Source organism: Elgaria multicarinata, chromosome 5 (genome assembly GCF_023053635.1).
Source record: "Elgaria multicarinata webbii isolate HBS135686 ecotype San Diego chromosome 5, rElgMul1.1.pri, whole genome shotgun sequence".
Classification (NCBI taxonomy): domain Eukaryota; kingdom Metazoa; phylum Chordata; class Lepidosauria; order Squamata; family Anguidae; genus Elgaria; species Elgaria multicarinata.
This window is the reverse complement of record NC_086175.1, coordinates 127,242,463-127,268,920: the sequence shown is the minus strand read 5'-3', so window position 1 is coordinate 127,268,920 and position 26,458 is coordinate 127,242,463. Positions and strand designations below refer to the sequence as shown.

General features: G+C 45.7%; 1 protein-coding gene across 5 annotated transcripts in view; it reads right to left on the bottom strand.

Moving 5' to 3' along the window:
• The window catches only part of DLG2 (discs large MAGUK scaffold protein 2), a 1,258,440-nt gene that overhangs the window by 626,579 nt on the left and 605,403 nt on the right, over nucleotides 1–26,458 (bottom strand). For all 5 annotated transcript variants that reach the window (XM_063127200.1, XM_063127202.1, XM_063127201.1 and 2 more), the window contains one exon: nucleotides 16,848–17,009. In XM_063127200.1, the coding sequence (XP_062983270.1) occupies nucleotides 16,848–17,009 (162 nt within the window). The remainder of the gene's footprint in view (nucleotides 1–16,847; nucleotides 17,010–26,458) is intronic.

Below are 26,458 nucleotides of genomic sequence, written 5' to 3'. Positions count from 1 at the left end.
AAAGAGGAGTCATGAGGTAGTGGCTGCACTGGCAGTGATGGCCACCAATATGGATGGCTTCAAAAGGGGGTTGGATAAATTCCTGGAGGCGGAGGCTATCAATGGCTGCTAGCCCTGATGGTTGTGTGCTACCTCCAGTATTCGAGGCAATACGCCTGTGTGCACCAGTTGCTGGGGAACATGGGTGGGAGGGTGCTGTTGCACCATGTACTGCTTTGTTGGTCCCTAGTTGACAGCTGGTTGACCACTGTGTGAACAGAGTGATGGAGTAGATGGACCCCTGGTCTGATCCAACATTGCTCTTTTGATGTCCTTATGCCATGATTACATGCTCTTGAACTTTGAAATTTTTACTGCCCTGTTGCACCATGTCCTGCCTTGTCGGTCCCTGGCCGATGGCTGGTTGGCCACTGTGTAAACAGAGTGCTAGACTAGACGGCCCCTTGGTCTGATCCAGCAGGGCACTTCTTAGTTGCAGGGGAGAAAAAAGTAGCAGGCAAGAGGAGGGGAAAACATGATCCTCTTTGAGTCCAGTGTTTGCTGTGTAACATTTGGCTGCAGGTGCAACTTCTGGGCTCACATGCATGTTCAAAAGACCTCTCACTTCCTGACTGTTAGAGCAGTATGACAATGGAACCAATTACCTAGAGTGGTCGTGGGCTCTCTCATATTAGAGGCCTTCAAGAGGCAGCTGGAAAGCCATCTGTCAGGGATGCTTTAAGGTGGATTCCCGCATTGAGCAAGGGGTTGGACTCAATGGCCTTGTAGGCCCCTTCCAACTCTACTATTCTGTGATTCTATATTTTCTAGCCTCCAAATATTAGCACTGCCTATCTGTGTAAAGTCTGGCCTTTCAGGGAGCACCGAGATCAAGGCTGCTTCTTTTTTAAAATGCAAACGTAGAACTGCCTCTAGGGAGACTATTTCCTCCCTGGCAACTTGGCATGATTTTCTACACCCACGCCCCCACTCCCTCTTTGGTGTGTTTTTTTGTCTTTATACCCAAGCTAGTCAATTAAGATGAACTCTCTCATAATTCAATACTGCAGCCACAGCAGAGTCCCGTTGCTGGAGAAACCGCATGGAGGTGAGATGCTAATTAAATTCCACTGAACTCAAGTCGTTTAATATTCAGGACTTTTTGCAGGGCCTCGGGGGTTACTGCGTAAAGGGGGGGGGCGGAAGCCTGAGCGGAAAATATCAACCTTCACGTTGTACCCATGCATTATCTTTAATTTAGGGCATTTAGGCATGTATAGCCGAGTGAATGAATTATGATCCAATGCTGCAGGTGAAGATACGAGACTAAACGTTCTACAGAAGTCTGATTGTTTTTGAAGGATTATTTAGGGTTGGAGATGCTAGCAAATATTAATCATTAGAAAATCAACCCACTGTCAGGAGGAAAATAATATTTAGCATGGATATAATCCATGCCCACTACCACCATTTCTGCCCCCACCTTTTTTCATGCAGCACCGGATTGTTGATGTTAGGAATGTAGGAGCGTTCCATTTGGATGGAGTGTGTGTGGAAACTCAAAGGATTGTTCTAGTTCAGCCCAGCAGATTTTGTTCCATTTTCCCCTGCTGGCGAGTCATAGAATCATAGAATCTAGAATCATAGAATAGCAGAGTTGGAAGGAGCCTACAAGGCCATCGAGTCCAACCCCCTGCTCAATGCAGGAATCCACCCTAAAGCATTCCTGACAGATGGTAGTCCAGCTGCCTCTTGAAGGCCTCTAGTGTGGGAGAGCCCACAACCTCCCTAGGTAACTGATTCCATTGTCGTACTGCTCTAACAGTCAGGAAGTTTTTCCTGATGTCCAGCTGGAATCTGGCTTCCTTTAACTTGAGCCCGTTATTCCGTGTCCTGCACTCTGGGAGGATCGAGAAGAGATCCTGGCCCTCCTCTGTGTGACAACCTTTTAAGTATTTGAAGAGTGCTATCATGTGCTATCGTCTGTCGAGATCTAGTTAAGTTATGGAACTCACTACCACAGGATGTGGTGAGGGCCACCAATCTGGATGGCTTTAAAAAGCGGTTGGATAAATTCCTGGAGGAGGAGGCTATCAATGGCTACTAGCCCTGATGGTTGTGTGCTACCTCCAGTATTCGAGGCAATACGCCTGTGTGCACCAGTTGCTGGGGAACATGGGTGGGAGGGTGCTGTTGCACCATGTCCTGCTTGTTCGTCCCTGGCCGATGGCTGGTTGGCCACTGTGTGAGCAGAGTGCTGGACTAGATGGACCCTTGGTCTGATCCAGCATGGCTCTTCTTATGTTCTTATACATGGATCCCATTTTTTTAATGACAACAAGTTAGTGGGGGAGGGAGGGGAATCATTAAATTTATATAAACTTTTGTAATTTTTTAAAATGCCCATCTTGCGCAAGTGCGCGTGATCGCAAGTCCGCCTGTCTGCTATGTAGCCCCGCAGAAGCACAGTCCCTTCTTGATAATATCCTTCAGTTTCATCCTCTCCACACACTACTTCATTTGGCGCAGCAGAGCGATATTCCTTACTTGACAAATAACTTGTGAATCCAACACACACACACAAACACACACCACCGCTTTGGTCAGGAAGTGCCAAAGTGGAGGATGAAATGTGGTCACAGGCCACCAAAGGGAGTCTAACTCTGATATAAGGCCAATGAGGAGAGTGGATCTCAAGCCAGGGCTACCAGCAGCCTGTCTTCAGCATCTTACCTCCTGCACCACCAGCAAACCAATATTATTAGGCTTTGCAAATCAAGGAAGCCTATATACACCAGTTGCTGAGGAACATGGGCGGGAGGATGCTGTTGCACCCGTGTCCTGTATGTGGGTTCCTGGTCCATAACTGGTTGGCCACTGTGTGAACAGAGTGCTGTATTAGATGGACATGCGATGTAGTAGTAATGGGGGACTTCAATTGCCCCAATATCTGTTGGAGGACAAATTCTGCCAAAAGTGGCCCTTCCAAGAAATTCCTGACATGTGTGGGTGATAACTTTCTCCTACAGAAAGTGGAGGAAGGAACTAGAGGATCGGCTATCCTTGACTTGATACTGACCAATAGGGAAGACTTAGGCCATAGCTAGACCTAAGGTTTATACCTGGATCATCCAGGGGTCAAACCTGTTCATCTAGGTGACACACAGGGGATTCAGTGCTCAGGCAGGGGCGAACCTTGGATAATCCCAGGATAAACCTTAGGTCTAGCTGTGGCCTTAGTGGATAAAGTGACAGTTATGGGAACTCTGGGGGAAAGTGACCACGTCATACTTGAATTCTTGATTTTAAAGGAAGCAAAAGCTTAGTGCAGACACGTACTCTGGATTTTAGGAAAGCCGACTGTAATAAACTCAGATCTATCATAAGGTCCCAGGCAAGTGGCCTAATAAGAAAAGGAGTCTAAGATGGGTGGGAGTTTCTAAAAAAGGAAATTTTAAAGGTAATTACAAACAATTCCAACAAGGAAAAAGAAGATAGAAGACAACAGAAGAAATCAATGTGGCTCCACAAAAAAACTTAGAGATGACCCGAAAACAAAAAAGGACACATATAGGAAGTGGAAGGAAGGCCAGGCCACAAAAGAAGCGTACAGACAGTAGCACAGAAGTGCCAAAAGGGTGTCAGGAAGGCTAAAGCTGTGAATGAGCTGAGATTAGCGAGGGATGCTAAAAGCAACAAAAAAGGCTTTCTTCGGATATGTGAATAGTAAAAGACAGAGGAAAGAAATGGTAGTTCAACTGCTGAATGGGGATGGCAAATTGATAACAGATGACAAAGAAAAGGCCGAAGTGCTCAATTCCTACTTTTGCTCAGTCTTCTCCAAAAAGCAGGTCTGTGAGCCCAACCCCCCTGGAAAAAGTGAAGTACAAGATGAAGGGGCAGGATTTCAGTTTGAGATTGATAAACAAATGGTCAAGGAACACCTAATTTCTTTGAATGAGTTTAAATCTCCAGGGCCCAATGAACTGCATCCTAGAGTAATAAAGGAGCTGTCAGAAGAACTCTCAGAACCACTGTCTGTTATCTTTGCAAAATCATGGAAGACGGGTGAGGTGCCGGACGACTGGAGGAGCGCTAACGTTGTCCCTATTTTCAAAAAGGGCAAAAAGGAGGAACCTGGGAACTACAGACCAGTCAGTCTGACATCCATCTCTGGGAAAATTTTGGAGCAGGTAATGAAGAAGTCAATCTGTAAGCATTGACACCCATTGGTGAATACAGACACCCATTGAAATACAGACACCCATTGGTGAAATCCACATTGTAAATAGAGGCCATTTCTACACCAGCATGTGCACTCCAATGAAATATGAGGTGTGTTGTTGTTTTAAAAAAGCCCCGACCCTGCTCCTCCCCCCCCCCCCCACGATCCCTCGCAGCCTGGTTCCTTCGCTCTACTGATACCGGCTAATCGCAGGGAGGAGGGAAGAAGCCAGGATAGGCGGCTACACCTCCTGTGGTCTCGGGATTGTAACGAGACTGCAGGAAGAATCGGATTTTCCCAGGAAGGACTTATCCCTGGGAAAACCCATTCTCATTCTTCTTTCCTCTCAGAAGTCCCTGTGCGTCATTTGGACGCACAAGGACTCGGACGTTACCAGCCTGCATTTTCAGGCTGGTGTAGAAATGGCCAGAAGCACCCATTGGTGAAATCCACACTGTAAGCATACACTGGGCCTGTTCAGACAGCACACTAAACCATGGTTAGTTCACTAACCCTTTGACAGCAAGAAGTTAGTGTTTGTTGTTTATTCGTTCTGTCGCTTCCGACTCTTCGTGACTTCATGGACCAGCCCACGCCAGAGCTTTCTGTCGGCCGTCGCCACCCCTAGCTCCCCCAAGGTCAAGTCTGTCACCTCCAGAATATCATCCCTCCATCTTGCCCTTGGCTGGCCCCTCTTCCTTTTGCCTTCCACTTCCCCTAGCATCAGCATCTTCTCCAGGGTATCCTGTCTTCTCATTATGTGGCCAAAGTAGTTCAGTTTTGCCTTTAATATCATTCCCTCAAGTGAGCAGTCTGGCTTTATTTCCTGGAGTATGGACTGGTTTGATCTTCTTGCAGTCCAAGGCACTCTCAGAATTTCCCTCCAATACCACAATTCAAAAGCGTCTATCTTCCTTCGCTCAGCTTTCCTTATGGTCCAGCTCTCGCAGCCATAGGTTACTAAACCGTGGTCATGTAGCCACCATAGTTGGGAATGCTTCACATGACATGCTAAGTCATGGTTTACATGACACCCTAAGCCATAATGTTTAGCTAAAAACACTTAACCATCATGGTTTAGTGCGTTGTCTGAACAGGGCCAGTTACAGATATTCCAGACCTTGGTTATAGGCCTTATGACCCTTCTAAAATTTGTTGTTTAGACTTCACCTTTGCTTGGGTCGGTTTCACCTTCACAAATCTTTCCGTAAACTCTTTGGCACCCTTAAGGGACATCAAAACAGAGGTTGTTCAATTTAAACAAATCACTTTGCAACCAATCCCAGGTCCTCAGCTCACCTCCAAAAGGCTTGCTGTGTCAGCGCTTGAATCAATCCACCCAAAAGAAGCTCAGCTGCGAGGACAAAACAGAGCCTCTTTCAAAACCTCAGCTACTTTGCAAGGCTTTTGCTGAACAGGTCTCCCATTTTAACTGAAGTAGACACTCCAGCTAGGGATGTTTGAGGAGTCCATCGGGGAAGGGGAGGGTTAAATTTGTTGAGCTTTCAGCAGTTCACCTCCCTGCCAGCTCGATTACCCATGAGCTGGCCCGAACTGATCTGTATCGAGTTGGGCTAATTCGCAAATTTTTGGTTTTTCTCTCTCTCTAAAACTTCAGCCACATTTTGCATAATATATGAACATTTGGGCCATAATTTTCACACATTCTGGCTGTAATAGGCTTGATTTGCTCACATTGCAGGGTTGTCCTCCTTCGTTGTCCTGCTTTGGCGTCCCACTCTACTTCCTGTCCTCCATCCTGCTGCTACTGCCACAAGCACCTCTTCCTGTATGCTGCCTCGCCCATCCCCTGACCCTACTTCCGCCTCCTCCTTCCTCCCCGCTACCCATCAACTCCCCACTTCCTGGATCTTGGAACTTTGTACTTGGCTTAACAATAATACAAACAAGAAGGATCTTGGAATTGTTGTAGATCACAAGCTGAATATGAGCCAACAGTATGATGTGGCTGCAAAAAAAGCAAATGCTACTTTGGGCTGCATTAACAGAAGTATAGCTTCCAAATCGTATGAGGTACTGGTTCCCCTCTGTTCGGCACTGCTTAGGCCTCATCTTGAGTATTGCGTCCAGTTCTGGGCAGCACACTTCAAGAAGGATGCAGAAAAGCTGGAGCGTGTTCAGAGGAGGGCAACCAGGATGATCAGGGGTCTGGAAACAAAGCCCTATGAGGAGAGACTGAAAGAACTGGGCATGTTTAGCCTGGAGAAGAGAAGATTGAGGGGAGATATGAGAGCACTCTTCTAATACTTAGAAGGTTGTCACACAGAGGAGGGCCAGGATCTCTTCTCCATCATCCCAGAGTGCAGGACACGGAATAACGGGCTCAAGTTACAGGAAGCCAGATTCCGGCTGTACATCAGGAAAAACTTCCTGACTGTTAGAGCAGTACGACAATAGAACCAGTTACCTAGGGAGGTTGCGGGCTCTCCCACACTAGAGGCCTTCAAGAGGCAGCTGGACAGCCATCTGTCAGGGATGCTTTAAGGTGGATTCCTGCACTGAGCAAGGGGTTGGACTCGATGGCCTTGTAAGCCCCTTCCAACTCTAAGATTCTAGGTTTCTATGGATAAGCATGGAGGTAGGGAGAATAGGAATGGATTTTGGTGGGTGCCTCATTGCTGAACCCTGACCTAAACTACGAAGCCAGAAAATCCAAGAAGGGACAGCAGATAGAAACCCTGAGCATTGCATCTGCAGTTCCTGTGTCCTCTTGTTCAACAATTCATATAACAACCCAATTGCTCCCAAACATGCACAACATTGCTGCTTTCTCACTAAACAGTTTTGCTCCCTTCTTCCAATCTAATTATCTATTGATCAAAGGCCCGATTTGCAGCATAAACAAGTGTCCACTTTTGAAGTTAAAACATGTTGACAACATCATTACCATCCTCCGCCTTCACTGCTTAGCATCAGATTGATCGCCAGCTCTAAAACATTTCACAAAGTCAATTACCAAGTTTTTAATCATTTCTCCTTTTTTTTAGCCCCCGAGAGATGCTGAAATCTGAAAGCTGATGCACGCGTGGCATGTCTGTGTATTAGAAACTACGGTGGCGTTCAAGGTTTTCAAATCCTATCCATCCAAAACTATCTGTCCTTGGCTTGTCATCGCTTTTCTGCAGAACATAGGATTTTATTCCGCTAAGCTATGGCAGCATCCTTAGACGTACGAGGAAATTGTTACTCAAATCCTTCAAAACCGGAGGATTTAGAAATTTGCAAGACCACAATTGCACCATGGACTGTGGGACTGATCAACATGGACCAGCGACTAGTAGCAATACCAGAATCCCAATAATCAGAACTTTCACTTTTTAAAGGGTTAGGGTTCTAATTTGTGATGGACAGACTCACCCACGTCTGGCTTCATTGGAAGGTCACTGCTCTGGTAACCTCCGAGTTAGATTCCTGCAATGTGCTCTACGTGGCGCTGCCTTTGAAGATGATTCAGAAGCTGCAGCTTGTGCAAAATGCAGCAACCAGATTGATAACTGGAACCAGAAGGTTTGAAAATATAAGACCGACTCCGGGCCACTTGCACTGGCAGCCTGTACGTTTCTGAGCCTGATTCAATGTGCTGGTTTTAACCTATAAAGCCTTACAAGGCTTGGGACCACCATACCTGATAGAATGCCTCTCCTGACATGAACCTACCCAAACACTACGCTCAACATCTAAGGTCCTTCCCCAGGTGCCTACTCCAAGGGAAGCTTGGAGGATGGCAACAAGGGAGAGGGTCTTTTCAGTGGTGCCCCCCCAATTATGGAGCGATCTCCCCGACGAGACTCACCTGGTGCCAACATTACTATCTTTTCAACACCAGGTCAAGACTTTTCTCTTCTCCCAGGCATTTAGCAGCATATGTTGAGTTTTTAATTGACCCAGAATAGATAGATATTGTATGTAATCTGTTTTTATGCTTCTTTTGGTTTTAAATTTTGTACATGTTTTTTAATGTTCCATGTTTTAATCTTTGTAAGCCACCTAGAGGGCTTTGGCTATGTGGCAGCATATAAAAGCAAATCATCATCATCATCATCATCATCATCATCTGCCACTATCACCTGCCACTATCACCTGCCCCTGCTCATGGCACTGTGAAAGCTTCTCAATGGCCTGATGAACTCCTGATGAAGCTGTGGGGCTGTCTCGTACTGAGCTGCCATTGTTGCGCAACAATGGTGGCACACTAGAAGGACGGGCAACTACCGGGCTCTCACCAAGCTGTGGGGTGCTCACCGAGTAGGTCCACAAGTGTTCAGTGGCTTGGCAAGTGGGGTCCAGGAGGCTGGACACAGGGGAGTCTGTCAGACTCAGCCCCCTGGGTGGACTCTCATAACATCCCTACTTCTAGTCCTTAGGCTCATGCTTGAGTCTCTGGAAATGTGTAGGCAGTGTCTGCTGAAGACCTGGACACTAAACAAGGGCATATGAGTGAGTCAGTTTCGTGAGTCAAACCACTGGTCCATGTAGCCCAGTGGTGTCTCTTCTGACTGGCAGAGGCTCTTCCAGATCTTCCAGCAGAGGGATTTCTGAGATCCTTTAACTGGAGATGCCTGTGACAGGGGTGGGCCGTGGGCCAGAAGTCTGGGTCGCACAGTTGTCAAGAACTATGGATGGGAGACTGAATGATGTTCAGACTTGTCAAGGTTTTATTGCTGCAAGCTGCCTTGGGAAGGCTTCTGCCCTGAAAGGCGGCCAAGAAATGTTTTAAATAAATAAGGTTCTCCATTTTCCACCACGATGCTCATCTTGCCTCATTCCTGCTCCCAAATGCAAGCATTTCCACCACCACTGAACAGGAGAAGTGCCCATGTTCAAACATGAAAAATGTACACTTTCCCCCCTTAGGCTAAAGCACGGAAATATGATTTTGGGAGGCAAGCGTGCAGTTTTGAATGTGAACACAGGAAATTGTGCAAAGTTCCCAAGAATTATGCTCCTGCTCACACTCAGGGTTGTGAACATGTATGTTTGTATGATTTGCAAGCAGGAACAAAATTCGTGTACATACCTATCAAGATCAGAGGACAAATTCGGAGCCAAGAGGACTGGACAACAAGAATCAGGACTAGAATGATTAGAAGCACAAAGCAGAGCTCAGTAGACCTTGTTGCTTCAGGAAGGAACCAGACAGACAGGAAGTCTCCTTGTACCCCCTTGCTCCTGAGAAAGAACTAATGGCTAGCTTGTAGGGTGGAGCCAGACCAGAGCCAGAATATTATTTCTGGGGAAGATGCAGTTCCACATCTTACCACAGGGTGCAGAAGACAGAAGGTTCTTGACTACCTGGGACCTTCTAAATGCAAAGTATGTGGTCTGCCATGGAGCTATGAGGCGTTCTCTCCCCTCTGGAAATATATATTAATAAAAGAGCTGCATCCCTACTTTTACATATGTCCCTGTCTGACCCTTGACCCTAGCTTCACAATTTGCCTCCATTACTACCATTCATTCTTTCTTCCCTGCCAGCAGTACACATGTCTACTCTGGTGAGCAACCATCAATCCTTCCAAATGAAATGAACTTCTGTGCAAGTTTATGCATATATTTAATCTCATTGTCAAAAATCTCATTTCCTAGCTGTAGAATCTTTAACCCACTTGCACATAGAATCAGAATGCAGACAACTGAGGATAGAAATGGGGAGAAGGACGCCAGGCCGGGCAAGAAAGAGTCCCTAACCTTTGCCCGGGTCACCTTTTTTGGATTCTTCAGCCAAACAACAACATAACCTGCCCTGCATTGGAAGGTGATGGACTGTCCTTCGTTAGAGATTTTGAAGAAAATACTAGATGGCAGCCTGTCAGGGATCCTGTAGCAATAGATTTCTTGTACCAGCCGGGCTTAGACAAAAGTACCTTCCAACTCTACGATTCAATGAAAACACATCACACACCATAAAACTGAGCTACGCAAATGAAATGCAAAAGGCTGGCAAAATTCCATCACGTTTCACATTACTGCTCTCCCTGCAACGTCAAAATGCAGTTCTGTTGTCTTTATTCCGAACCCATGAATTATGGCTATTTCAGCCCAATTGAGGCTGCTGAACACAGCATCTTGTTTATCAGTTTGGCATATGACAGGTTTAAGAGATCTAATCAAATCGTTTCTGTCAGTAGGCAATTTAATTGAGGGGAGGGGGAATTCAGGAATTCAAAGCAAACAATAGGAATGCATTTATTTATTTTCCAAGTGAAATAAGCAACAGCTTATGGTGGACAACAGCAAAGCAACTTTTCACAGCCAGCTACCCACCCATCATCTGTTCTTGAATTTGCTGGTAGAACTGGAGCGTGTTCAGAGGAGGGCAACCAGGATGATCAGGGGTCTGGAAACAAAGCCCTATGAAGAGAGACTGAAAGAACTCAGCATGTTTAGCCTGGAGAAGAGAAGACTGAGGGGAGACATGAGAGCACTCTTCAAATACTTAAAAAGTTGTCACACAGAGGAGGGCCAGGATCTCTTCTTGATCCTCCCAGAGTGCAGGACACGGAATAATGGGCTCAAGTTACAGGAAGCCAGATTCCGGCTGGACATCAGGAAAAACTTCCTGGCTGTAAGAGCAGTACGACAATGGAATCAGTGACCTAGGGAGGTTGTGGGCTCTCCCACACTAGAGGCCTTCAAGAGGCAGCTGGACAACCACCTGTCAGGGATGCTTTAGGGTGGATTACTGCATTGAGCAGGACTCAATGGCCTTGTAGGCCCCTTCCAACTCTGCTATTCTATGATTCTATGATAAAAATATTTTCTTCCCTGCCTACCACACCCTTTCAATCTTCAAGGAAAATAAACTCAGGGTAGGGGTGTGTTGTGTTAGGGTCTTCCATCTATGCCAAGCTTCATCTGAGAAGTCAGCAAACAATTTGAGGAATGTTTTAAAATCTCTACACTGGTTGCCAATTAGTTTCTGAGCGAAGTATAAAGTGTTGGTTATTACCTTTAAAGCTCTACTTGGGGCTTTGCTAGACCTACCGGGTGTTCCGTCGTTGAGGAGTGGTGAAAGCGGATTTTCCCGTTCAGCCGTGACGCCTCATGATCCACACCTGCCTTCGATTTGTGGCGGACGTTTGCGCCGGTTGTGCTGCTGCCGCCGTGAGCACGGTTGCGCAGCCACACCGGCCTGATTGCCACGGCTTTTTTTTTCGCTCGCTGCACGATTTGCGCAAGTCCGAAAGACCACAAACTTGCGCAGCCGTCAGCGATGCCGGTGGCGGCGGCAGTGCCAGTGCCAGCTGAAGTGCTGCTGGTGCTGTTGAGGGCATTGATGCGCTCACTTCCTGATGGGGGTCATGGCGGGTGTAATATGACCCGAGGTCAATCATCTGCATGGGCACTTTGTGCCTACATCTCCCATCATGCCTCTGAGGTGTCAGCGGCGATGACCGCCTCTGTGCCCTGTGCCCCATCCCAAGGAGCCAACCCACATCTGGCCGTAGCCATGGCAGCAGCCCACAAACAGCTCTGCCCTCTGCCAGCCTGGTACCCACACTAACAGGCAGCGTACAGCACCGCCATTATGCGGCCACGGTAGCTGCCCACCGCAAGGAGTCACCAGCCACTTTTCCGTTCCTCCGTTCCTGCGCAAACTGTCACTGGGGGAATAATAAAAAAAAGCCGCTCCGCCGCGCTGCCCCAGCTAGCGGACTGGGCGCAAATGGCAGAGGCGGCTTGACCGAAGCCGCTGGCCACTCCCCTTAGCACGCCTTTTCCTGCCCAGTGCGGACCGCAGTGACCTCACATCCTCCCACACGTACTCCGAATTACCGCGGGACGGCAGGAAAAGGTGCACTAGAACTCACTTTTTTAAAGTCGGGAGAAAGAGGCTTCACCGCAGGATAATGGCGGATCCTCGTGAACGTCATCTGGAAGCCTCGACGTGACTGCGGAAGGTAATGCGCGCTAGAGCCCCATCTAGTAACGCCCATGGTTGTGGTCCAGGTTACCTGTGAGATCGCCTTCTCCTGTACAATCTGCCCTGCACACTCAGGTCCTCTGGGAAGAATTTACTCCAGTCAGCGAAAACTAGGCTAACAATTGTTACCCAGAGGACCTTCTCTTCTGCTGCTCCCAGACTGTGGAATGGCTTGCTGGGAGAGATTCATCAACTTAGTAGTCTTCCAGAATTTAAGAAAGCCATAAAAACTGATCTCTTCTGGCAGGCCTACCCAGTTGAATTTTAAGATGCCTGTTAAAAATGTATCAGTTTTACATGTTTTTAATCAATTATATGTATTTTATGGTGTTTTGCACTGACAACTGTTGGGGCCCATGACACATCTACACCAAGCAGGATATAACACTATGAAAGTGGTATATGGTACGTGTCAATGGGCCCCAGCAGTTGTCAGTGCACTTCATTATCACTGTAAAGCAGTAATGTGGCTCCTGCCTTTTATACACCGCTTTCATAGTGGAATATCTTGCTTGGTGTAGATGAGCCCTGTGTCGATGCCTGTTCAATTTCCTGTCCAGGTGCTAACTGTTGATGGCCAACAGGTCTTATGCTTATTTATCTTTAAACTGGACTTGTAGAGGACTGTTCTTCAAATTGACGATGCCTTAAATTAGAGGACCTTTCCTGATTGTTTGAATGCATTTACAAGAAGAAGAAGAAGTAGAAGAAGAAGAAGAAGAAGAAGAAGAAATAATACCAACACAGTAATTACAAATCCTGAAGACTCATATTAGCAAATGTGGGTTTTGCTCTTGCCTTATGAATACTGATTAGATCTACTCCCTGGAGGAACTGGAGATGACAGTGCTTCAATCAGAGACAGGGAAAGATGAGAGATCATGATACAGTGGTACATTTGAATTGCAAATGCAGCAGGGGAATTGTAAAATTCCTTGAAAGAGTTTGGTCTAAAAAAAAAAGAGAGTATGTGCCTTCCCATCCTTAATACTCTTTCAGCTTGCACAACCCTATTGTATATCAACAGCAACCAAAGATAGGTGTCTTATCAAAGTTTCCATTGAAATTCTTCAAACGTTTCTCCCAAGCAGAAGCCTCAAAACTTCCCCCCAGCATTGATGGTTTATGAAGGAAGCCCTGTGCCATGTTATCCCTGACATTTTGACTGCAAAAATGCAAAGCAACAGGCCAAGTCCTCCAGCCTTGATATGCCCTCTGACTCAAAGAAGGACTCATCTGCTACTCTAGGACCTTCCAGACCAAAAGACTTGGCTTTACCAGACTCCTTGGGTTCAGAGGGCACCCCGCTTATGTAGTCCTCATCACTGCAACAGAAACCATGAAGGGCTGCAGAATCAGACAATGACCCTTTAAGAAGTAGACAGCTCCACAGAAGGGATGGAGTGAACAGCTAGTTCAGACATGCTAGCCTCCAGAAGCGTTCAGAAGGCCTCTGCATGTTGCTGAGACATCTGCTCTTTGTGGGTGAGTTTCAGCCAGTGATCTGTCCAAGGTCCTAGCAGACCTTAAACTACATTGGTAGCCTGCATTGCCTCACCTGACACAACCTTGCTTCATCAGATGTGACCTTCTGTGTCAGACATGACCCAAACTTTCTAGGCAGTACTGCCTCTATAACCCTGTCTCCCCTGGGAGCTCAATCCAAGCTAGAAGAGGACAAAATCCTTAAAGGACTGCTACAGATTCAAATGCAGCAAGTCAATCTCAAGCAAGCCACTGTTTGATTTTTCTCACATTACGTTCCTATATCAGAAGCCTTCTCAGTTTTCAGTTATTGAAGCCCTGCTGCTCACAGTTCCTAGACCAAAGGGATCCTCCAGCTAACTGCACCATCTAGTGTTCAATCAAGGCAAGCACACTGATGAACTTTTTGAGTCACATCTTTTCAGATCAGATCTGAAGGCAGAGTCAATAAGGCCCATTAGCTGAATGCCTGCATAGATCCCTTTACGTTGAATTGGAACCATATACAGTGCAGAAACATGAAACCAAAGGGGACTGATTCGATTTAGCCAAAGGTGACGGTAAGCCCACCTTTCAAAATACTAATTTTAAGACACCAGCAAATAATAGTAGTAACTTGAGATTTTGGAAGAGAGATAGGGGTCTCCATCAGTGGTACAGTTCAGTAATTTTAGACTCTGACTTAATGGATTTCTGTTGACCCTCCTCTTTTGGATGCCAAGACATATTGCTTCAAAATCTAGTAAGCCAGGCCTGCTGCATTGGAGAGCCTTCCTGCTCCTGCTACTAAATGGGGCCCAGGACCAATGCCCCATAATCTAGGTCTGACAGCCGCCCTGCTCTCCATCATCATTTTGATGTGGTCTCCACTAGAGTAGGCTCACAGAACCACCCAATGCCAATTTACGTAAATAGCTGAACCACCGTTTCTACGCAAAATGGCAGAGCCAGTGTGGTCTAGTGGCTAAAGTGTTGGACTGGGAGTCGGGAGATCCGGGTTCTACTCCCCATTTGGCCATGGAAACCCACTGGGTGACTTTGGGCCAGTTATTTAGGGGTGAGCATATTACCCCAACATTAAAATCACTCCACTGGCTGCCAATTAGTTTCCGGGCAAAGTATAAAGTGTTGGTCATTACCTTTAAAGCCCTAAATGGTTTGGGTCCAGGTTACCTTCTCCCATACAGTCCGCCCCACACACTCAGGTCCTCTGGGGAGAACTTACTTCAGTCAGCTAAAACTAGGCTGACATCAGTTTCCCAGAGGACCTTTTCTTCTGTTGCCCTCAGATTGTGGATTGTGGAGGAGATTCGTAAAATTAACTCTCTGTGTGATTTTAAGGCAGCTTTAAAGACTAGCCTTTTCCAGCAGGCCTATCCAGATCAATATTAAATCAAGAATTTTTAAGATGTGTTGATTCCTGTTCTAATGTTGTTCCCCGCCTCGATCCAAAGGGAGAGGCGGGTAAGAAATAAATAAATAAATATATTATTATTATTATTATTATTATTATTATTATTATTATTATTATTATTACCTCACAGGGTTGTTGTTGTGAGGATAAAATGGAGAGGAGGATTATGAACGCCACCTTGGGTTCCTTGGAGGAAAAAAGGCAGGATATAAATGCAATAAATAAATAAATAAATAATCCCAGGATAAGGGGACACTGTGTGCTGTTTGTCAGGCACCCACAGACCATCCGCCAAGTCACCCAGCATGCCTTGTGGAAACTGTGTTTCTCTCCCCCGCCCCATGACGACAGAGGCCTTAAAGGCCTAATAGGGCCTTTAAGGCCCGCATCAATGGTAGCCACCATTAGAGTAGAGGGGGAAAAGATGTGATTTCTCCAGCCTTGGGGAAATCGCTCCCCACACACCAATCATGGCATTAAAGGCCTTCTTAAACCTTCGACTAAGAGGGCCTTTATTGCCCTGAGTGGTGCAGAGGGGGAGGCAAAGCACACTTTCCGGGGCTCAGCGAACTCCAGGGGTGAGCCCCCCGCAAGTTCTACAGTCCCTCCTCACCACCACCATTGTCTGGGCCACAGCAAGAGGCAGGTGAACAAGCTGGTTGCAAGGGTGAAGATGAGGAGCAACTCCTGCAGGCTCTTGTCAATGGGCCTCTGCTGAGATGTAGGGCCTTGGCGGGTGACCAATCACCTACCCTTGATGCCAGCCCTGACTTTTGGGTATAAAAGACCTAGCATCTCCATGCAGTATCTGCAGGCCATTGCCAAGGCTGCTGGACCCTGCAGGACCCTACATCCAACACTTGCCCTGGGCTCTCTTTACTTAGAACCAGTGCCAGGCAGACAACGTGTAGTTTCCCCACCTTGCTCCCAATATAGCATTGCTCCATGGCACTGTGGAAAGTTAAAAGGGGAGCCACCCAGCACCAGAGCACCTTCTGCCTGCCAATGGAAGACCCACAGGTGTAGGGGCGTGGAGCTCGCTGGAGAACCTGGAGCCAGTAAATAATAGAAATAAAAGAATGATCCTGCAGTCTAACCAACCAACAAGAGAACCCTCCTGCTGTTTAGAGGCACAGCAAGTATCATTTTGTAGGCCACTGAGCAATAATATATTTCATAGAGTATTGCTGCACAACCACATGGCAGCGTGTGATAGACAACGTCTCTCTCTGTTGCAAAACTCATGTCCTTTATGTACCAAGATGACAAAGCCACACAGGCAGGAACCCCGACTTTGGCAACCACGTTTTTCTTCCTCTCGTGAAAGAGCAACATGCTTAGAAATTCTAGAGCGCAGCTAATTATGGGCCATCTACCGTCTCACAAGCAGGCAAAGGTCTTGCCCGACCAGTATCAATTGCAAACACCAGCTTGAACTTGAAAGAAGGTGCAGCATCATGAAAACTGCACAACCTACTTTCTGGAATGCTTATTCACTCTTTGAAAAGCTTACACCCAGGACCGTTTCCTTCCTCGCCCAAACTCAGCTTTTACGCGGAACAGCACCAAACCCTGTTGCACGTCAGCATTAACCTTTCGGAGTACAAAACCCACGTGCCGATCATTACACCACTTCCGAAAAGGTTAACATTTGCACAAAGTCACATCAAGTAACAGCGCCTGACAAGAAACACCTGCAGCTTTGAAGAACCCAGTTCGATCGCTTTCTTTTTTTAAGTCCGTCTTTCTTCAAAAGCAACAGCAACGACTAGAAATCGCAACGGAGAAGCATTACTAACCTTCAAAGGGGAGATGTGCGACTGCAGGACGTATCCGTGGACATTTTCTATCTGCGATAAATTCTTTTCAGAAATGTGAACTAGCTCTGGCCCTCTCACTTCGTGAGTTAAACGAGGTAAAGTATGATCGTGTGGGGCATCCTCATCTTGGTAGCGATACTTCTAGGAGGCAGAAGGAGAGAAAAAAAGAATATTAAGGAGAGATGCAAAGCAAATCTTGCATTTTGACTGTTGGAAGAAAACCTGAGAATGGCTTTATTTATTTATTACATTTTTATACCGCCCAATAGCCGAAGCTCTCTGAGCGGTTCACAAAAATTAACACCATGAAGAACATAATAAAACAACCAATGATCTAAAAACTCAAATACAAAATACAGTATAAAAAGCACAATACATATTGAGATATACAAGCATTACAAGTTATTCTGCCAAAGAGCTTTCAGACTCCCCACTGAAATAATGGCCGTTTGCATTAAGATGTTGATGTGAGTCACAACGCTGTTAACGCAACCTCCCCCATCCTGGTGTCTACCTGAGGTGTGTTGGACTACAACTCCCATAATGGCCAATGGCTGATGGGAGTTGTAGTCCAACATATATGGAGGGAACAACCAGGATAAGGATGGACCAAGTCACAGAATCATAGAATCATAGAATAGCAGAGTTGGAAGGGGCCTACAAGGCCATCGAGTCCAACCCCCTGCTCAATGCAGGAATCCACCCTAAAGCATCCCTGACAGGTGGTTGTCCAGCTGCCTCTTGAAGGCCTCTAGGGTGGGAGAGCCCACAACCTCCCTAGGTAACTGGTTCCATTGTCATACTGCTCTAACAGTCAGGAAGTTTTTCCTGATGTCCAGCTGGAATCTGGCTTCCTTCAACTTGATCCCGTTATTTCGTGTCCTGCACTCTGGGAGGATCGAGAAGAGATCCTGGCCCTCCTCTGTGTGACAACCTTTTAAGTATTTGAAGAGTGCTATCATGTCTCCCCTCAATTTCCTCTTCTCCAGGCTAAACACGCCCAGTTCTTTCAGTCTCTCTTCATAGGGCTTTGTTGCCAGACCCCTGATCATCCTGATCATCACACACAGTCCGATACGTGGACACTCACCAATCCACCACCGCTGTCTGCTACCGTTTGTCAGGCCGTGTGAGCTTCTTTTGAGGCCAGACAAGCACTCAGCAACGGTCTGCCTTCACTCCGGAAATTATGTATTTCTCCCGGTGTATAAATGGTGGTCATAAAGTCCCCATTTACGCAAGAGTACAGGCACAAATGGAGCATTTGTTACTTTACTCTTGTGTAAATGGCCATCATTCACGCAACAGGAGGAAATACGTAATTTCTGGAGGTGCTTCCTGGGCCTTGTGGGTGCTGCAATGCAGGTCCCTGAACTGATGCCCAGTGGGGTCTGGAGGAGCAGATGCAGAGGAATCCATTGGACTCCCAGACTGAGTCAGGAACCCGCAACAGCCCTAAAAAAACCATTGATCTAGTGCAGCCTTCCTCAACCTGGGGCGCTCCAGATGTGTTGGACTGCACCTCCCAGAATGCCCCAGCCTGGGGCATTCTGGGAGTTGTAGTCCAACACATCTGGAGCGCCCCAGGTTGAGGAAGGCTGATCTAGTGCTTTTCCTCAGTGTTTCAAGGGCTTCACCTAAATTATCTGAGAGATTCCAACTACAGCCCTGCAATGGAGGCCAGCATGGTTACCATCACCAGGACACAGAGGGATGGAAGGACTCCCCCGCGTCCAGCAGCTAACGCTTTCATGCTCCACACTCTGACTGCTAAAGATGATGCCCTGTCGGGGAAAAAAGAGGTGGCAACCCTAATTCAGTGCCACAAACTCAGTTGAATACACAGGGATTCAGACCTAGAAGTAGGGCTGGGCAAACTCACCAGGGTCTGACTCATGGGACACCCAGCTCGACCGTCCTTCGCCCTCGCTTGTGCATTGTGCGAGCTCTTTTGGTGGCTCGGGGCGCATCTGACAAGTGCCTGGCAGCTGCCCATCCCGGTCGAAGGCCTCCATTGTGTGTAACAATGGAGGATCCCAAAATTATGCCTTTTCTCTGGCTGCGTCAATGGGCCTTTACAGATGCCATTTATGCAGTGGGGGTAATGCATAATTTCCGGAGCTGCCGTTGTCATGCACAACGGAGGATCCGGATGGGGTTGAATAACTGCCGGACGCTTGTTGGGCTGCTTGGGCACTCAACCTGTGGGTCCACAAATCATTGTGAGCAGCCAACTGAGTCAGGGGGGACTCTCAGACCTGGTTGGGCAACCACAACGTCCCTACAGAACAGCAAAGCAGGCAAAAGCACAGCAGGAAGGCCTCTGCAAGTTTTGCTTTCTCCCATATTTTAAGCATTGAGTACTTCTAGGGTGACCATATTTTGGAAACCAAAAAGGAGGACAACACAGTCGCACGTTAAAATTATTTTTTTTAAAAAAATTAAAACCTCAAACTTTTTTAAAAAAAATCCTAAAACTCAATGGATGGACAGATCTGTTTCAAACTTGTCATAGCTAAAGTCCTGGTTAAGAGCAATCACGGTGCCAAGTTTCATCTCTTTATCTTTAAAAATAACATTTTAAAAAATATTTTTTAAAATCCTCACATTTTAAAAAATTCCTAAATATCAATGGATGAACAGATCTGTTTCAAATTTGGTATGGCTTATGCTCTACCTAAAAGCTATCATGATGCCAACTTTCATCTCTTTATCTTTAAGAATGACAATTTTAAAAATAATAATTTTAAAACCTCAATTTTTAAAAAATCCCTAAAAAATCAATGGATGAACGGATCTGTTTCAAATTTGGTATGACTAAAGTCCTTCCTAAGAGGTACCATCATGCCAAGTTTTGTGTCTTTATCTTAAAATATGACGGAGTTATAAGCATTTTTGTTAATTCCCATCAGAGCTGCTCTTTGGAGAAAATCCGGATTTCCCCTCCCCTCCCGGATTTGTCATCAGAAACCCGGGCAAATCCGGTCATATGGTCACCCTAAGTACTTCCCATCCCATTTATGTAGAACTTGGCGGATTTGGGGACATTCTTATAACCCCCCGCCCCAAGGAAATCCTCACTCATCCCTAATTCAGCTTGGCAATCCACAAATCATAGCAAGACCTGCCTTAAGAACAACCCACCTTTTTCTCCAATTAGCTGGTGTTGAACAGAGGGGCCCTCCTCTTCACACACAGACACATAGACACCCACACAAACACACACACACACACACCCTGCGTCACAAAAGGACAGGTGGATGACAAATGATAATTACAAACCAGTGCCTGCTACCAGCAGGGCACCATGTGTTGCCAACCCACAACAGATATTTTAAATCCCCTGTAATTATCTCTAACGGAGCGGCAGAGAATGTGCCACTGTGTGCTGATAATGGAAATGTGGTCAATCCTTAAAAAGCAACAAAACCGGGGGAGGGGGAAGGAAGAGAGACTCTGGTTGGTTGGTTTAAAAAAATGTGAAATAGAAACGGGAATATTGCAGGGCTGTGTGACTGTTCCTTTGATCCTTTTGGAAGTTCAGCTGTGTGTGTTTTTAAAGGAAACAAAGCAAGAAGGAAAGTTCTGGAAGTTTCTCAGTTAGAAAACAAAAATCAATATGGCCTACCAGAGGATTTATTGCTGAATATACTAAACTGCATCTGAGAAGACTAGAAAACAGGAGTTTGGTGAACCACATGGAAAATGCTTCCAGGAAGTGCCGGAGGCATAGGGAGGAAAAAAAAATCTGGTGGGTTGGGGTAAGACTTTGATCTGGAGCATCGCAACTACTTCATAATTGCTTAGCCAGTTTTATCCTTACTACAGGAGCTGTTGATGGACCATTTCCTCTAAAGTTGGGCATTCAGCAGTGAAGGCTGGTGGCGCCAGTTTTGGTAGGGCTGTGAATCCATGCTGGGTTTCAGCCAGAACCAGCCAGAACTCTAAAGAAGAGAACCAGTGAGATTTGCTCATCTCTGGATATAAACTTTACGAGAAGGACAAGAAAGGAGGAGGTGTTGCTCTGTACATCAAGGAAGGCATAATGCCAAGCAGACTAGAAACCTCAAACGGGGCAGACTCCGCCACAAAACTGCCGTTGGTGATAAAAACCGGGTCTTAAAATTAGTTTGGGGAACATGCTATCATCCCCCAGACCCAAATAGTCAGTGTGAATTTGAGATACCGAACGCTGATGGCTCTGATTTTTGGTGAGGCTGAGAATCCATTCTACTCTAAAGGAGCTATCCAAGGTGCTGACCCTATTTTAGGAATAATAATAATAATTAATAATAGTAATAAATAAATAACAAGAACAACAATTTCTTACCCACCTCTCCCTTTGGATCGAGGCAGGGAACAACATTGAATACAAAAATATAAAATACATAAAACTGATTAAAAACATAAAACCAATACATTATTAAAACCCTAAAATCTTTTAAGACATTTTAAAATTCGACTGGGTAGGCCTGCTGGAAGAGATCCATCTTTACAGCTTTTTTAAAATTCAGCAAGATTATTAAACTGGCGGATCTCTCCCAGCAGGCCATTCCACAGTCCGGGAGCAGCAAATGAGAAGGTCCTCTGGGTAATAGTTGTCAGCCTAATTTGTTTGGGTGACTGAAGTAAGTTCTTCCCAGAGGACCTGAATGTGTGGGGTGGATTGTACGGGAGAAGGCGATCCTGCAGGTAACCTGGACCCAAACCACGTAGGGCTTTAAAGGTAATGACCAACACTTTATACTTTACCCAGAAACTAATTGGCAGCCAGTGAAGTGATTTTAAAGTTGGTGTAATATGGTCACCCATAGGGTTCAGCACATCTCCTGACTCGTTCTGACTGAAAGCCAGAATGAAGTCACAACCGAAACCGGAGTCACCAGCCTCCCCTGGGATGAAGTGATAATAAAATTTCCATACCCAAGCACCAAACCTCCCATCCAAGATATTCTACCATGTTAGATTACAAATGATCAGAAGTGCCTATTAGCTTTGATATCATGCCTGCCTGATCATGCCGCACGGTTTGTTGATAGTTAATTCTCTGATTTTAAATGTTTTAATCGAGAATGGTTTTGTTTCTTTATTTGCTTACTTTAAATGTTTTTAACAGAGACATTTTGAATCCTGTCTTTTAAAGTTTTGACTGTGGACATTTTGTATTTTAAACCTCTATGATGGAAACCACTTTGAGATGTCTTTTTGGTTATAGTGCAGCAGTCTATAAATAATTGAAATAAATGTATTCATTTATTTTTGCATTTATATCCCACCTTTTTTCCTCCAAGGAACCCAAGGCGGCATACATAAACCTCCTCCTCTTCTTCGTCTCCCATTTTATCCTCTCAACAACAACCCTGTGAGGTGGGTTGGGCTGAGAGTCTTTGACTGGCCCAAAGACACCCATTGGGTTTCCATGGCTGAGTGGGGACTAGAACCTGGATCTCCCGACTCCCAGTCGAACACTTTAGCCACTACACCACACTGGCATAGTAAATAAAATATATAAATGGAGCACTCATGTCTGCAGGTGGAATATTGGATCCCGGGAAAAGGCATTTATCTGAATGTCCTGTTCCCAGGGGCATCTGACTGGCAAAAACAGTATACCTTCTACAGCTCTTTGAGCCTGGTGGTAAAGCCCCATCACCACCGGCTTCTTTAAAAAGGCCTGAATGTACATTTATTCCAGTCTGCATTTTGGTGCTTAATAATCATTAGCTGCTGCTACTGCTATTTGTATGTGTTTAATTGTGATTGAATGTTCGCGTTTTTTGTAGTAATGTAAGCCACCTTGTGAGGGCAGTGCAGGTTTTTTAAAAAAATATCTCAAATATTTTTTTTTTTGTGGGGGGGAAACATTGGGGGGAAAGATACTGGGCTGGATGGATCTTTATCGCAATCCTGCAACACTCTTCTGAAATTAAAAGTTTCCAGTGGACCTTTAAAACTGTAACAGTTGAAGTGTCCTCTTGCACAAATTCGTCTTTCACTCTACTGTGGTGTACTTACAGCTTTGGGACACAAGATGGCAGAACAACCATCATGTTCAAGGGGCCTACAGTTATTAGACCGATTCTATAAATAAAGCATTGGACGGACGAGAGGAAATAAGGGCTGCCTGACATTCAATAAAAGTTAGGTGGTGTTTTAAACAAAAATCAGCTAACTCAATATATGCATGCTGGAATACACACACACACACACACACACTATCTTTAATATCAATCATATTCTGAGACAGCAGGAAGATTTCAAACAACTCATTAGCAGCGTCCAGTACAGCACGCTCCTGTGAACCTATTGATTTTTTTGAAGGTTAGTATCAACATGAACTTCACGTAGAAGCCGCAGGAGTCCTTCTGCTACACCATGAATCAGAACCGTGAGTCTTCCAGGATGGGCAGCTTCAACTATGGCCTCCCTACAAAGTCCCAATGGGCAAGCTTATTGAAGCTGCTCTCCAGACCCCCTCTGGCCACCCAAACCTGCTTGCTACACCCTGCGACCCACCATGCAGTCCATGGGCACCTGGTGAGCAACGTGCCACCACTGAAAAGGCCTTCTCTTTTGTAGCCACCTTTCTCACCTCATTTGGCAGGGGGCATCCAGAGGAGGTCCAGGTAGATAGATATGAGAGAAGACACTTCTTCAGGTAATCTGCCCCCTAACCTTAACCGTGATTTCAATGTCAAAACAGCAGTCGAATTGGGCCCAGAAACCAGTGCAGATGACAAAGTACTGATATAATATGATCATACTGGTGTGACCTGCCCAGAGTATTTTAGCTAGTGAGCAGTATAGAAATGTGATAAATGAACAAATAAACCCTAAGTTAGCAGCCTTTATGTCCTAGTTTGGTCTAGCTGAAGATTCTGGACCATTTTCAAAGGCAGTCCCATGTATCACATTGCAACAAACCAAATATAAGGTAACCAGCACGTGAATAACTCTTGCAAGACTATCTTTGGCCAAGTAGGGCCATAGTTGGTATATCAGCCTAACATAAGAAGATAAGAAGAGCCATGCTGCATCCATCTAGTCCAGCACTTGGTTCACACAGTGACCTGTGAAACAGGGACCCACAAGCAGGACAGGGTGCAACAGCACCCTCCCATCCTGTTCCCCATCAACTGGTGTATATAGGCTTACTGCCTCTGATATTGGAAAGGAAAGGAACCTCTCGTGCAAGCACTGAGTCATTACTGACTCTTGGAGGGACGCCAGCTTTCACTGACGTTTTCTTGGCAGGCCTTATAGCAGGGTGGTTTGTCGTTGCCTTCCCCGGCCATTGTTACCTTTCCCCCAGCTAACTGGGTACTCATTTTACTGACCTCGGGAGGATGGAAGGCTGAATCGACCCGAGCCGGCTGCCTGAAACCAGCTTCCGCTGGGATCGAACTCAGGCCTTGGGGAGAGTTTCAGCTGCAGAAACTGCTGCTTTACCGCTCTGTGCCACACGAGGCTCTCTGATATTAGAGGTTGCACTTAACCATCAGGAATAGTAGCCTTGGATAGCCTTCCCCTCCAGGAATTTACCCAACCTCCTTTTAAAGCCATCCAAATTGATGATGACCATCACTACATCTTGTGGTTATGAATTCCAGAGTTTAACCATGCACTGTGTGAAGACGTCCTTCCTCTTATCTGTCCTGAATCTCCCACCAATCAGCTTCATGGAATGACCCTGGGTTCTGGTATTATGGGAGAAGGAGAAAAAAATGCCTCCCCACCCACATTCTCCACACGATGCAGAATTCTGTACACCTCTATCATGTCTCCCCTTAGCCTTGTTTTTTCCAGGCTGAACAATCCCACCTGTTGTAACTGTCCCTCACAGGGGAGATGCTCCAATTCCTTGATCATTTTAGTTGCCCCTTTCTGCACTTTTTCCAGCTCTATAATATCTTCTTTTAGGTGTGGTGACCAGAACTGTACACAGTAACCTAAGCGGATTTCAATGGATGTACTCTCAACATGACCAAGCCCATGCTTTTCATTCATTTCAAGGCTGGGAAAGAGTGGGCTTGGAACAAGGTGCCATCTTCCTTGCAGAACTTGAAGCTAACCATTTTTAAAGGTAATGGGCACTTGGGGTTTTCTTTTCTTCGAAACCCATTCAGAGCTGAGTTTGTGTTACCAAGAGGAAAAATGGAATCATAGTTGTGAAACTGCAATTTCTATGCGACGCAAGAAAATTACTCATACAATGAGGACCTGGGTGGGCTAATGGCGACTTTGAAAAGGCCCTTAAAATAGTGAAGAGGCATACAGAGAAACAATTTTCATTTGATAAAAATAGTTCCATTCTGAACAGCAAAATACAGTTCTTAATCATAAATCCTCACGCTTGAGGTCAAGGAAAAGGCGGCGGAGTTATATAAATATATAACTTGTAATTATGTTGTTATCAAGAAAGAAAGGAGGCTAAGTCATATTATAGATGACTTTTATACAGGTCTGATCTATAAAGCTTTTTTCTCAGAACAAGAAGAGAAAGAAACTTACAAGGAACAACAAAGATCTATAAAACGAATCCATGCAGCCGACTTACAACGCGGATTTGAATTTACAGGAATAAAATGCCTGATATCCACTAAGAATGCTTTTATGAAAGTGAATTGGAATGTGGACTGTTTGAATTGTGTTGCCCCAATGTTTCACTACTCTTATTTTAATTACGTCTCTATATCACCTCAAGCTAGTGCAGGCAATTGTCCCTCTGCCCAATATATCCTCACAACAACCCTGTGAGGTAGAGATGGAAACTGGTCTTGCTCTACCCAGTGAACTTCATAGCTGAGGGGAGATTTGAACCTTTTGCCTAATCTACACCAAGCAGGATTTTGCACTATGAAAGCAGTATGAAAGCAGGAGCCACACTACAACTTTATAGCGGTATTGAAGTGCACTGACAACTGTTAGAGCCCACTGACACAAACCATATACCGCTTTCCTACCGCTATATCCTGCTTAGTGTGGCTCTTGCCTTTTATATACCACTTTCATAGTGCAATATCCTGTTTGGTGTAGATTAGGCCTCAGTGTCCCTTGCCTTGGCCACAATTCTAGTGGCACCTGACACCTGAGTTTGGTATTAGAAAGGAGTAATTGTATTTTTGTAAAGGAAAAAGAAAAGAAAGGAAAAAATGAGAATGTTAGAATGATCCTTTCCAGAGAGATATCAAAAGGAGACAGAGGGTCCTGGAGTGCAAATTATGACCACAATATTGAACATGCTGTTGGGTTTAATTTAATGGACACACACCAGACGATCAAGGAAATACTTTTTGGCCACGCTCCATGGATGGATTTGAAAAGCAGATGCTGGAGTCTGGGAGGACTTCTTCACACAGCACATAGTTAAGCTATGGAATTCACTACCACAAGATGTGGTGACGGCCACCAATTTGGATGGCTTTAAAAGGGGGTTGGATAAATTCCTGGAGGAGACGGCTATCCATGGCTACTAGTCCTGATAGCTAAGCGCAACCTCCAGTATCAGAGGCAGTAAGCCTATATTCATTATTTGCTGGGGAACATGGGTAGGAGAGTGCTGTTGCGTGACGTCCTGCTTGTGGACCCCT